Below are 13,067 nucleotides of genomic sequence, written 5' to 3' on the forward strand. Positions count from 1 at the left end.
GAAATTTGTAGCGTTAAGTGACGTGTGGTCTTTGAACTCAGCGGCTCGTAAATAACCAGCTGCCACCGAAACAAAACCTTGTCTTTCTCCAGAACTCACATGATGATTGAGAAAGCCCAATTCATTGTTGCATTCAAGTCTGATCTTGTTTACTGTCTTATTGGAGATATCGGCAGGCTAGAAAAAGTAAAATAATTAATATTTATTATTATTGGTAATAATAATTTTCATATTAACAGTAAGGCTTTTTTCTGCTTGTCTGGTTGTTTGTTTTTTACACTACCAGTCAAAAGATTTTTAATGTTTTTTTTAACGAAGTATCTTCTACATTTATTTGATTCAAAGCACAGCAAAAACTGTAACATTTTGAAATATTTTTACCGTTTAAAATGACTGTTTTCAATTTGAATATCTTTTAAAATATGATTTATTCCTGTGATTTCAAAGACGATTTTTTAGCATCATTACTCCAGTCACATGATCCTTCAGAAATCATTCTAATATTCTGATTTGCTGCTCAGAAAACATTTATTATTGTTATGCTGAAAACATAATAAATAGTAGAATTATTTGAAGAATAGGATGACCCAGATGAATAGAAAGTTCAGAATAACAGCATTTGTCTGAAATAGAAATATTTTGAAACACTATAAATGTCTTTATCATCAGTTTTGATCAATTTAAAGCATCCTTGCTAAATAAAAGTATTACTTTCTATGATTTTCCTTTCCCCCAACAAAAGTATTTCATCAAAGAATCCTGAAAAAATGTACTTAGCTGTTTTAAATATTAAAAAATAATAAAGAAAAATGTTTCTTGAACACCAAATTAGCATATTAAAATAATTTTTGAAGGATCGTGTGACACTGAAGACTGGAGTAATAATGCTGAAAATGTGGCTTTGATCACAGGAATAAATTACATTTTAAAATATATTCAAATATAAAAAAGTTATTTTAAATAGTAAAAATATTTCACAATTTTACTGTTTTTGCTGTACTTTAAATTAAATAAATACAGGCTTGGTGAAGAGAAGAGACTTTACATTAAACATTAAGAATCTTACTGTTCAAAAACTTTTGACTGGTGGTGTCTAATTTTACATTTAAATTAATTATTATTTTTAAACTATTAATCTAAGGTTTCTTTATAAAGCAAATTTGCAAAAAAAAAGCTGTAAATTATGCATTTTAAAAGAAGTTAATACATCAAGGATGCATTAAATTGATCAAAAGTGACAAAGACATTTATAATGTTACAAAATATTTCTATTTCAAATAAATGCTGTTTTTTAACTTTCTAATTATGAAAGAATCCTAAAAAATTAAAACAAAAATCTGAAGCAGCACGACTGTTTTCAAAATGAATAATGATGAAAATGCAGCTTTGATCATAGGAATAAATTACATTTTAAAATATATTCACATAGAAGACAGTTATATTAAATTGTAATAATATTTTATAATTTTACTCTTAATTGTACTGTATTTTTCGATCCAATAAATGCAGCCTTGGTAAGCATAAGAGACTGTTTTCAGAAACATTTAAAAAATCTTACAGACCCTACAGAAATCACAACCAAATGTTACAGAAAACCAGATTTTTAATTTTGCGAGACAAAACAGCATGCATGTGATCAAAAATGTAAGATATGTTGCATAGAGTTAAATGTAGTGTGAAATGCCTGAATAATAAAGTTAATAAACTTTAATAACCATCGTTTAAATGCCCCTATTTCCTGCTAATTACCTACATTTTTCTCTCTTTCTCAGTCAGTGTGAGACACTATCAGCTAGTGAGTGTTTTATGTTCTCTCTCAGGGCATTGAGAAGACTGCAAAGAAAGGACCCTCGTCAGGCTGAGTTGGAGCTTTTAGAGCAGGGCTTCAATCTGTACATCAACGGCGCTCACGTCAGCACCACTGCTGCACCTCAGAGCAGCCGATCCAGCAGGAAAACCATCCAGCCTTCAGAAGCGGCCCATCCGCCGACACAGAGAAACACACGCACTGCAGGTAAACACTCACCTCACGCTCATGTATGAAAGCAAGCTGTCTGTGACAGTCAGAATGAAATGAAGTGGTCATGTTCATATAGATTCATCCAGAGAGAGTGTAGAGGAGAGTACAGTCGATCGACACAAACAGAGGAGCCACACGGCGCCTGAGAAAACACCGAGACGACGATGGGTGCAGGTATTCCTAATGGCTTCTAATAAGTCACTGTTACTATCACTTAGTGACTTGATCAAACCCCAAACACTCATTTCACATTAGATGTGTTATATGAACTTGTTTTTTCAACAAGGCACTGCATTTTAACTTAATGCACATTTCTGTAGGAATCTCTGTACATCTGCACTGAGAAAGGAAATAAAGTGAAGATTTCACCTGAGCAGAGATACTCCGATGACTTTGAGGTGTATGAGAGTGCGAATATGGAGGTGAGAATATGTATTGTCTGGGATTGTCCAGCTTTCCTCTTAGGAATAATGTTGCATTTATGTCATGTCAGAATTACCGTAATTACTAGCTCCCAACTAGTAATTAAGGTTGTAATTACAGATTATAAGATCTGACTTTCAGATCCACCTGACTGATTCATACAACAACTAAATGGGATATTTAGTAATATTTTAAGATGAGATAATGTATTTTTGAAAATGCATTAATTAATTTTTGTATTATGAGTTTTGCCATAAAACTAATTATTTCTAAAACATCTCTTTAAAACAAACATTTCTTATTATTTAAAGAATAAACTGTATATTTTGTAGTTGCGTAACACTACAGGGTTGCACAATAAGGATTTTTCTTCTTTTTTCTTTTTGTGGTTTAACTGAGCCAGCAATTCAGCTTTTTATTTAACCTGTCAAAAATTTCACTGGCCAGAAAATATGAGGCATTTTATTATTTAATTTTAAATTGTATTGTTTTTTTTTTTTGTTTTTGTTTTTTTAATTTCAAATGTAGTTTTATCTATATTGTTCCATGTTTTGTTTTTTTTCTCAAATGTTAAGAATTCTTTACAAACATGCAATAATGTTTTTTTATAAAGGTATTATAATTACACATAAAAACTCCATATATATTTCAAAACATCAATTTCTGTGTTATGAGCATTGCTATAAAAATATAATAATGATGAATTTGCAATATTTCATAATTATGCTAATTCTGTCATGACATTTTCAATTCAATTATGTGTGAAAATGTCTTTTGGACAGTCTGAACAAATGATAAGTCATACGCATTGCATTATGGGATATAGTATTCCACACAATGTGCTCTGGCACATTTGGGCAAATATTGTGTGTCATCCAAGCATTGCATGCATACAGAAAATAATACTTTTATTATTTAGAAATATGACCCTGGACCACAAAATTTTATGCCAAAAATCATTAGGATATTATATAAAGATGATGTTCCATGGAGAAGTGAATTTTCAACTGTAAATGTATTAATACTTAATTTTTGATTAGTAATATGTGACCTTGGACCACAAAACCAGTCATAAGTGTCCAGTTTTGAAAATTGAGATTTATACACCACCTGAGGATGAATAAATCAGCTTTCTATTGATGTATGGTTTGTTAGGATAGGATAATAACTTAAAATTTTGAGAAAATAGCTTTTAAAGTTGTCCAATTGATGTTCTTAGCAATGCATACTGCTAATCAAAAATTAAGTTTTAATATATTTCCAGTAGGAAATTTACAAAATATCTTCATGGAACATGATCTTTACTTAACATCCTAATGATATTTCACATAAAAGAAATGGATAATTTTGACCCATACAATGTATTTTTGGCTATTGCTACTTACGACTGATTTTGTGGTCCGGAGTCACATATGCATCGCTAAGAACTTCATTTGGACAACTTTAAAGGTGATTTTTGCAATATTTAGTTTTTTTGCACTCTTCAAAAAGTTGTATCTCAGCCAAATGTTACATCAATGGAAGTCTTATTTATGTAGTTTTTAGATAATGTATAAATCTCAATTTTGAAAAAATTGGCCCCTATGACTGGTTTTGTGGTCCAGGGTCACAAACGGTACTTAAAATGCCATTTTGATCTCCAGATTAATTATAAAGGCTGTAAAACCTTGTGTTTGTCTCTCAGTCTGCTCAAGACAGCAGTAAAGCGTCACGTTCTGTCGGTCTGAGGTCACGCGGCGAGCCGGAGCCTGTCGACAGGGTTCTTCTGAATGCTGACCAGGTCAAGGTGAGAAGGAAGTGCCACTGATATAAGCACTCTTAAATATATACAGATTCATGTGAAAAAAGTGTTTCATCTGCCTAATCAATGCTTGATGAGTGTTTGTGTGTTTTAGGCGCTGAGACGCAGCCTGGAGGTGAGCGTCAGACGCAGCAGTCGAGACTCAGCCGGAGAGGAGTCAGAGGAGGAATGGATCGAGGAGCAGATCGAGAGAGAGGAGAGCAGCGACAGCCTCCCTGACCTCACACTTCCTGCCCAATCCACAAGCCAGCCAATCAGCAAGCAGCTCAGCCATAGTGACCTCATCATGCTGGAATTCAGCCCCTCCTCGCAAGGTAACGGTTTCTGACAGCAGGCTCAAAGTTCTTTTCTTTTTTTTTTTTTTTAAAGCTTTGTTTAATTTTTTTTTTTTATAAAAAAATACATAAATGTGACCCTGGACCACAAAACCAGTCTTAAGTCGCTGGGGTTTGTTTGTAGCAATAGCCAAAAATACATTGCATGGGTCAAAATTTTAGATTTTTCTTTTATGCCAAAAATCATTGAGAAATTAGGTAAAGTTCATGTTCCATGAAGATTTTTTGTAAAATTCCTACTGTAAACATATCAAAATGTAATTTTTGATTTGTAATATGCATTGTTAAGAACCTAATTTGGACAACTTTAAAGGTGATTTTCTCAGTCTTTTTGATTTTTTTGCATCCTCAGATTTCTGATTTCAAATAGATGTATCTCAGTCAAATATTGTCCTATCCTAACAAACCATACATCAATAGAAAGCTTATTTATTGAGCTTTCATATGATGTATAAATCTCAGTTTTGTCAAATTTAACCTTATGACTGGTTTTGTGGTCCAGGGTCACAAATAATAATAAATAAAAGAAATAGTAATAATTATGATGATTATTATTATTAATATAAATACAATAATATATTATTAAAATAATAATTCTTGATTTCTTAAAATGTTGTTAGAAAATAGTCCACATTTTTTGTGTGCAGGTGGGCGAAAGATCGAACACACTCTCTCAGCTAAAAGAAAGGACAACGTGGAGTCATACATCCCTACCAAACCAGTCATTGTCAGGAGACCAACGGAGAGAACATCTGGTAGCAGACAGGAGATGTCACGTACGTGTTACTCACACTTACTCATCAGTATATGCTTGCAAACATTAGCAGTTTATAGTGAAATATGAACATAAAGTCTGTACACATTGTGACCATGCTGCCATTTAAGTTAGGATACTGCCTTAGTATTCAGCAAGACAGTAGATCTGCCACTAACGACTGTTTTTACATTGATTAATCTATCGACTAATGTATCGGCTAATCTAAACATCCAATCAACAATTTCACTTAAGAACATTTTATTTTTAATATACTCAATTAATTGGAAATGCTTTTGATTATTAAAATTGAATGAAACGGAATGAAATGGAATCCAGAAAAGTAATGGAAAAGAATTTGGTAACTCAATTAATTACACAGGCTTTTTGATTAATAATAATAATAATTTAACCATAAAAAAAATTAAAACTGAAAATTGTATTTTGAAAAAATCTGGGGAAAAAATGATTTTATAGTGCCCTATAATTATAATTACTTGTGGTAATAGCCTTTAGAATTGCTTAAAATGCGTATATAATAGCAATGAGGCAATAATAATTCGTTCAAATAAAGAATCAAAAGCAAGAAATCATATGGTTTTATTGCACAAAACTGTTGAAATACATAATGTACTATAAACAATAGCGCTAATGTACATTACGCATTACAACAAAGGCCTGCAGAGGTCACCAAAGGTCTGATGATTGTTTTTACACTTCATTGCGTGATCTAATCCTTTTTTAATATTGACTAAACAACATTTAAGTCAAATGTCCAATTAATCTTTAATATTTGGCCATGTCTTTACCACAGAATAGCCACAGTAATTTAATGAATATGTGGACATCAAAATGTGTAAACTCAGACTGAGGGTTTGAACTTTTATTTTGAAATCGTGATGAACATTTAGCATAATGAGACCGATAATGCTGTATTCTCCTGAGTTTGCGTAGGTTTATATATGATTTGCCTTACAAATCTGATGGAATGGCGAGCGTTGCGTTCCAGGATGAATGTTATAATAAACCCAAACTCACAACAACATGCAGAGATGGAAATGATGACAGTTCCTGTGAACGGAGCTTCTGTGAGACTCACGTACATAACCCACAGGCATATAAATAATTGACACGCATATATTAAACTTGCATCGAATATATTTATTTAACTGAATCATAGCATTTGGGAATTCACAATTATGCTTAATTATGATTTTTAAATGGGTTTAACATAAAATGCAGCCTCGGAAAACAGTCTAATAATACTTAATGGATTCTCATTTGTGACCTTGGACCACAAAACCAGTCTTAAGTCGCTGGGGTATATTTGTAGCAATAGCCAAAAATACATTGTATGGTTCAAAATTTTTTTTTTTTTCTTTTATGGCAAAAATCATTAGGAAATAAGTAAAGATCATGTTCCATGAAGATTTTTTGTAAAATTCCTACTGTAAATATATCAAAATGTAATTTTTGATTAGTAAAATGCATTGTTAAGAACTTAATTTGGACCACTTTAAAGGTGATTTTCTCAGTATTTTGATTTTTTTTGCACCCTCAGATTCCAGATTTTCAAATAGATGTATCTCGGCCAAATATTATCCTATACTAACAAACCATACATCAAAAGAAAGCTGATTTATTGAGCTTTCATATGATGTATACATCTCAGTTTTGTCAAATTTAACCTTATGACTGGTTTTGTGGTCCAGGGTCATATTTGTGAAATGCACCACTTCCAGTATTTTCTCAGTTACTTGACATGGGCAAAATGAAATCGAGGATTTTTAGAAATCTAACAGTCGACTAGAATTTGTTTTCTTGCAGGGCCATCCAGTCGTATAGAACGCCCTCTTTCTGCAGCTCGTAAGGTGCAGGAGCAGCGAGATTCGGAGGAACTGGCTGCTGGTGTGTTTCAAGCCCTGCAGAGAGAAAACTCACCACTGCAAACGCAGCGACAGGAGAGGAGTATGACTCGACACACGCCGGTAGAGCTTCATTTACATCAACAGATCAGTTACAGCATTTATAACATGCTTTGCCTTACTCATACATAAATAATAGATAATGTAGCCTACTTAAGATGACAAGATGTTGTAAAATGTCTGTCTGCCTGTTTTTAAGGAGGATGAGGAGGAAGATGATGATGATGACGATCAGTATCGGGTTAGTAGAGCTATGCGGAGAATCGCTCTTATGGAACCAAGGTATACAGTCCTCAAACATATATTTTCAGTGCTGCTTGAAAGTTTGTGAACCCTTTGGAATTTTCTATATTTCTGCATAAATATGACTCAAAACATGATCAGATTTTCTTTGATGAATATCAAGTATTTATTTGTAATAGAAAAGTCTTGTAACAATATAAATTCCTTTGCCTGTCACTTACATTTTGATACATTTTAAGCATCCATGCTGAATAAAAAAACATACTGAACCCAAGCCTTGTAGTGTAGATTTACAACAGATAAAAACAAAACAATAGCACCCCATTGTTTAGTGATGAACAGTGGCATGCAACTATTTTAAAATAGTTTTAACACTTTGTTTAACACTATAACTAACACTAACACTTTTTTGCATCTCGCTCTCAGGCAGCAGAAGTGTTTGTTAAAGGCTCTAGAGAGGATCGATGCTGATGATAAAACTGATCTCACTGAAAGCAGCAGCTTCACTCTGACTGTGAGTATATCTGATATAACATGTACTGTACAATAGACAATTGACCTGTGAATCAAAATAAAACATCACAAGGTGTTTTGGACCATGGTAGTCATTCAGTCAGCTCTAACTAGCTTAACCAAAGTGGTATATTCAGTGGAATGCGAAAGTTTGGCAACCCCTTGCAGAATCTGTGAAAATGTGAATAATGAGTTTTAACAAAATAAGAGAGATTATATAAAATGCATGTTATTTTTTTATTTAGTACTGTCCTGAGTAAGATATTTTAAATAAAAACTGTTTACATGTAATCAAGACAAAAAAAAAGCTGAAATTATTAAAATAACCCCCTTCAAAAGTTTGGAAACCCTTGGTTCTTAATACTGTGTGGGGTTGCCTGGATGATCTATGACTGTTTTTTGTTTTGTTTTGTGATGGTTGTTTATGAGTCCCTTGTTTGTTCTGAACAGTTAAACTGAGCACTGTTCTTCAGGAAAAAATCCCCCCAAAAAAAGATTCTTCAGTTTTCCATCACCTTATGCATATTTAACCCTTTCCAGTGACTGTATGATTACAGGAGGGACTCAAACACAACTATTAGAAGAAGGTTCAAACACTCACTGATGCTCCAGAAGGAAACAGTGCATTAAGAATTAAAAAAAATCAAGGTAAATTGTACTTAATTTGTATTTCGGGAAACATGCAACTATCTTCTGTTGCTTCTGAAGTGAGGTGCTAAATGGGAAAAAATATGACTTCTGAAGGAGGAGGAATCATTTGATTCAGTTTGCGACTTCGGAGCGTGAATAATTTGATTCAAATCGGGACTTTGGTGCGGGTTTGCAAATCATTTAATTTGGTTTGCGACTTGAAAGGGTGAATCACAAATCATTTGATTCAGATCGTGACTTCGGGGTGGGTTTACGAATCATTTAATTCGGAGCTTCGGAGCGCAGATCGCGAATCATTTGATTCGGTTCGCGAGTTCAAATAGTGGATCGCGAATCATTTGATTCAGATCGTGAATCATTTGATTCGGTTCATGACTTCGGAGTGCAGATCGTGATTCACTTGAATCGGATCGTGAGTTCAAAGGGTGGATCGCGAATCATTTGATTCAGATCGTGAATCATTTGATTCAGTTCATGACTTCGGAGTGCAGATTGTGAATCACTTGAATCGGGTCGTGAGTTCAAAGGGTGGATCGCGAATCATTTGATTCAGATCGTGACTTCGGGGTGGGTTTACGAATCATTTAATTCGGTCCGCAACTTCGGAGCGCAGATCGCGAATCATTTGATTCGGTTCGCGAGTCCAAATGGTGGATCGCGAATCATTTGATTCAGATCGTGAATCATTTGATTCGGTTCATGACTTCGGAGTGCAGATCGTGAATCATTTGATTCGTTTCTCGAGTCCAAATGGTGGATCGCGAATCATTTGATTCAGATCGTGAATCATTTGATTCGGTTCATGACTTCGGAGTGCAGATCGTAAATCACTTGAATCGGATCGTGAGTTCAAAGGGTGGATCGCGAATCATTTGATTCGGTTCATGACTTCGGAGTGCAGATCGTGAATCACTTGAATCGGATTGTGAGTTCAAAGGGTGGATCGCGAATCATTTGATTCAGTTCGGGACTTTTGGGGCAGGTTAGCGAATCATTTGATTTGGTTCGTGACTTCGGAAGGCTGATTCGGTTCGGGACTTCTAAGGGTGAATCGTGAATCATTTGATTCAGTTTGCGACTTTGGGGTGGGTTCACGAATCATTTCATTTGGTTTTCGACTTCGGAGCGCACATCGCGAATCATTTAATTTGGTTCGTGACTTCGGAAGGCGGATCGCAAATCTTTTGATTCGTTTCACGCCTTTGGAGTGTGAATCGTGAATAATTTGATTAGGGTCGCGACTGAGCACAGATTGTGAATCATTTCTATCGGTTTGCATGAAATAATATTTTAATTTCCCATTCATCAGAAATGATATTTCAACAAAAGCATCAGTGAATGTTTAAACCTTTTTTTTTTAATAATTGTGTTTGAGTCCCTCAGTTGTCCTCATTGTAAAAAGATAGATCTCAAATTGATACAGTCACTGCTGGAAATTGTTCAGATATGCAAAAGATGTTGGAAAACCTAAAGAATCTGCAGGACCTGGAGGATTTTTCTGAAGAGCATTGTTCAGTTTAACTGTTCATAACAAACAAGGGACTCATAAACAACCATCACAACACAAACAACAATCATAGTTCATCCAGGTAACCACGCACAGTATTAAGAACCAAGGGTTTCCAAACTTTTGAAGGGGGTTATTTTAATAATTTCAGATATTTTTTGGTCTTGTGGACTATATGTAAATGCATTTTATGTCAATTATCTTATTCAGGACAGTACTAAATAGAAGAAAAACATGCATTTTATATGATCTCTCTTATTTTGTTAAAATTATTCACACAGTCAACCTTATATTCTCTGTTTCCATGACAGCAGAGGGAAACATCTCTGCAGGTGATGCCCACACTTTACGTTACCATGGAGATCTTGTCAAACTGGGGTCACCCAGGTCAGGTGGGGCTCACGGAAGTTCAGTTCTTCTGTCCACAAAATCACAAACTCTATGTGTCGCCACATGACCTGGATATTCGCAACACGGACCAGCCTGGGAATCTGGCTGCTCTTGTCAATGGAAAAACTAAAGTAAGTGTTTGTTTAGGGAATAAATGCTATTGTAGATTAAAGATAATAATTGATCTAAAGAAGTTGCATGTATTGCATATCTGTGTGATTTTTAGACCACAAAAGAGCGTCACATGTGGATATGTCCGTTCCACCCACCCGTCCAGCTGTATTTTATCATCAGGAATGTGGAGCGATCTCCGAACTTCAACATCTCTCGGATCAAAATTTGGAATTATAACCACAGCATTAATGTAAGTACAGCCAAATGTGTTCTAGATGATTGTTTGGTCTGAATCAAGAGTCTTTTAATGTTCGTCTGTGGGGTGAAGTTAGAGTAGGTGAAGTTGTACATCTGAATATTGTGAGAAAATGCCAATGTAATGTACTCTATTGTATATAGTAGGGATGCACTGAAATTAAAATTCTTGGCCGAAGCAGAACAAAATTAAACACTGGGCCGGAGGCCAATTACCGAACACATTTTTCATGTTTTTTCCCCCCTGTATTTTGCCGAATTTTTTCACCATAGTGTAAATTAAATAGCCAAAATGTGCTTTTTTTTTTGCAGTTTTGTCTTGCTTTAAAAAAAAAAATCTATTACAAAACAATTATTTAAAAAGATTTACTTAACACTAAACATTTTTAACATTCTAGTAGACATAGCCTGCCAACAAAGCACAATTTAACTTAAAATTAATAAGTTATTAAAATTGATAAATAATCATAAATAATAAATAAATAAATAATAAATAATTGATTGGCCACTTCCTGAATCAGGCTTGTGTTTTTAATGTACAAATAAATGCAGCTTGCTGAGCAAAGGACAATGTTATAACAAAAGTATTAATAGAGCTGTTGTAATGATTATTACCATCATTTTTGTCTTTTCGTTTTATTTTATTTTACAGAACAACAGTAAAATTACAATACTAACATTTATGAATGTTGACTTTTATTTTGGCGGAAACCCACAAGAAGTGCACGCCACTATTTGATTGCATCACGTCATTGTTCTTTCACTGTGTGTGTGTGTGTGTGTGTGTGTGTGTGTGTGTGTGTGTGTGTGTGTGTGTGTGTGTGGAACAGTTGGAGATTAGCCGTAGGGATTATCTGAGTTTAGCTCCCCCACACCAGCGCTCTGTCAGTCTGATCATGCACTCGTCTCCAGCATGAACATCTCTTTACATGCTAACTGACATACAGATACGAAGAGATTCAACGGTAGGGTGTGACTTGTGTCTCTGTGTGAGTGTTGAGATAGCAGTGCATGGATGTCCCCCCTGTATCTTTATTTTATTGTAGTCTGCAGTGTATAGCATTTGTTCAAACAGTCAAGCATCACCATTACTATGACTTAGACTTGGAGTTAAAGGTTCAGATAACTCTAAGTATTTGACTTGGATGTAAGTTATAATATTTGTAAATTATAGTAATTGTACGTTATAAAAGATTAGTGTTTATATACACCACCAGACAGTTTTTGAACAGTAAGATTTGTAATGTTTTTTAAAGAAGTGTCTTCTGCTCACCAAACGTCATTTTTTTTATCCAAAAACTGTCAAACTTTGAAATGTTTTAACGATTTAAAATAGCTGTTTTCTATTTGAATATGTTTAAAAATCTAATTTATTCCTGTGATTTCAAAGCTGAATTTTAGCATCATTACTCCAGTCACATGATCCTTCAGAAATCATTTTAATATTTTGATTTGCTCAATAAAAGAATTTTTTTTTTTTCAGGTTTCTTTGATAAATAAAAAGTTCAGAAGAACATAATTTATCTGAAATATACATTTTTTGTAACATTATAAATGCCTTTATCATCGCTTTTGATTAATTTAAAGCATCCTTAATAAATAAAACAATTTTTATTTAGTGGTATTCTTTAAGGAATCCTGAAAAAATGTGCTCAACTTTAAATGTTATTAATGATAATAAGAATAATGTAAGAAAAATCAGCGTATTAGCATACTAGAGTTTCTGAAGGATCATGTGACACTGAAGACTGGATTAATTATGCTGAAAATTTAGCTTTGATCACAAGAATAAATTGCATTTTAAAATATATTAAAATAGAAAACATTTATTTTAAATAGTAAAAATATTTCAAAATTGAACTGTTTTTGGATCAAATAAATGCAGGCTTGGTAAGCAAAAGACACTTCTTTAAAAAGAAAGTAAAAATCATACTTTACAAAAACTTTTGATGGGTACTGTATGTGTATTTTATGCACATATTTATACACACAACATTTATTAATTTAGCAGATGCTTTAACCAAGGCAACTTACAAATGAGAAATATAAGTGACTAAAAAGGTAAAAAAAACTAATTATGTATGTAAATTTAAATTTTTTGCTGCTTTTTTTTTATTTTATTTTTTTTTTCCCCTC

At 33.6% G+C, this 13,067-nt stretch overlaps 1 protein-coding gene across 1 annotated transcript in view; it reads left to right on the plus strand.

Annotated features, from left to right (window-relative positions):
• Window positions 1–13,067, plus strand: part of katnip (katanin interacting protein) — a 28,567-nt gene that overhangs the window by 3,402 nt on the left and 12,098 nt on the right. Inside the window, exons 3-13 of the mRNA XM_073831155.1 lie at window positions 1,821–2,014; window positions 2,097–2,194; window positions 2,341–2,442; window positions 4,128–4,229; window positions 4,339–4,558; window positions 5,227–5,355; window positions 7,161–7,321; window positions 7,458–7,540; window positions 7,928–8,015; window positions 10,484–10,693; window positions 10,789–10,926. Coding sequence (XP_073687256.1) covers window positions 1,821–2,014; window positions 2,097–2,194; window positions 2,341–2,442; window positions 4,128–4,229; window positions 4,339–4,558; window positions 5,227–5,355; window positions 7,161–7,321; window positions 7,458–7,540; window positions 7,928–8,015; window positions 10,484–10,693; window positions 10,789–10,926 — 1,525 coding nt within the window. The remainder of the gene's footprint in view (window positions 1–1,820; window positions 2,015–2,096; window positions 2,195–2,340; window positions 2,443–4,127; window positions 4,230–4,338; window positions 4,559–5,226; window positions 5,356–7,160; window positions 7,322–7,457; window positions 7,541–7,927; window positions 8,016–10,483; window positions 10,694–10,788; window positions 10,927–13,067) is intronic.

This window comes from Garra rufa, chromosome 24 (assembly GCF_049309525.1).
Source record: "Garra rufa chromosome 24, GarRuf1.0, whole genome shotgun sequence".
Taxonomy (NCBI): domain Eukaryota; kingdom Metazoa; phylum Chordata; class Actinopteri; order Cypriniformes; family Cyprinidae; genus Garra; species Garra rufa.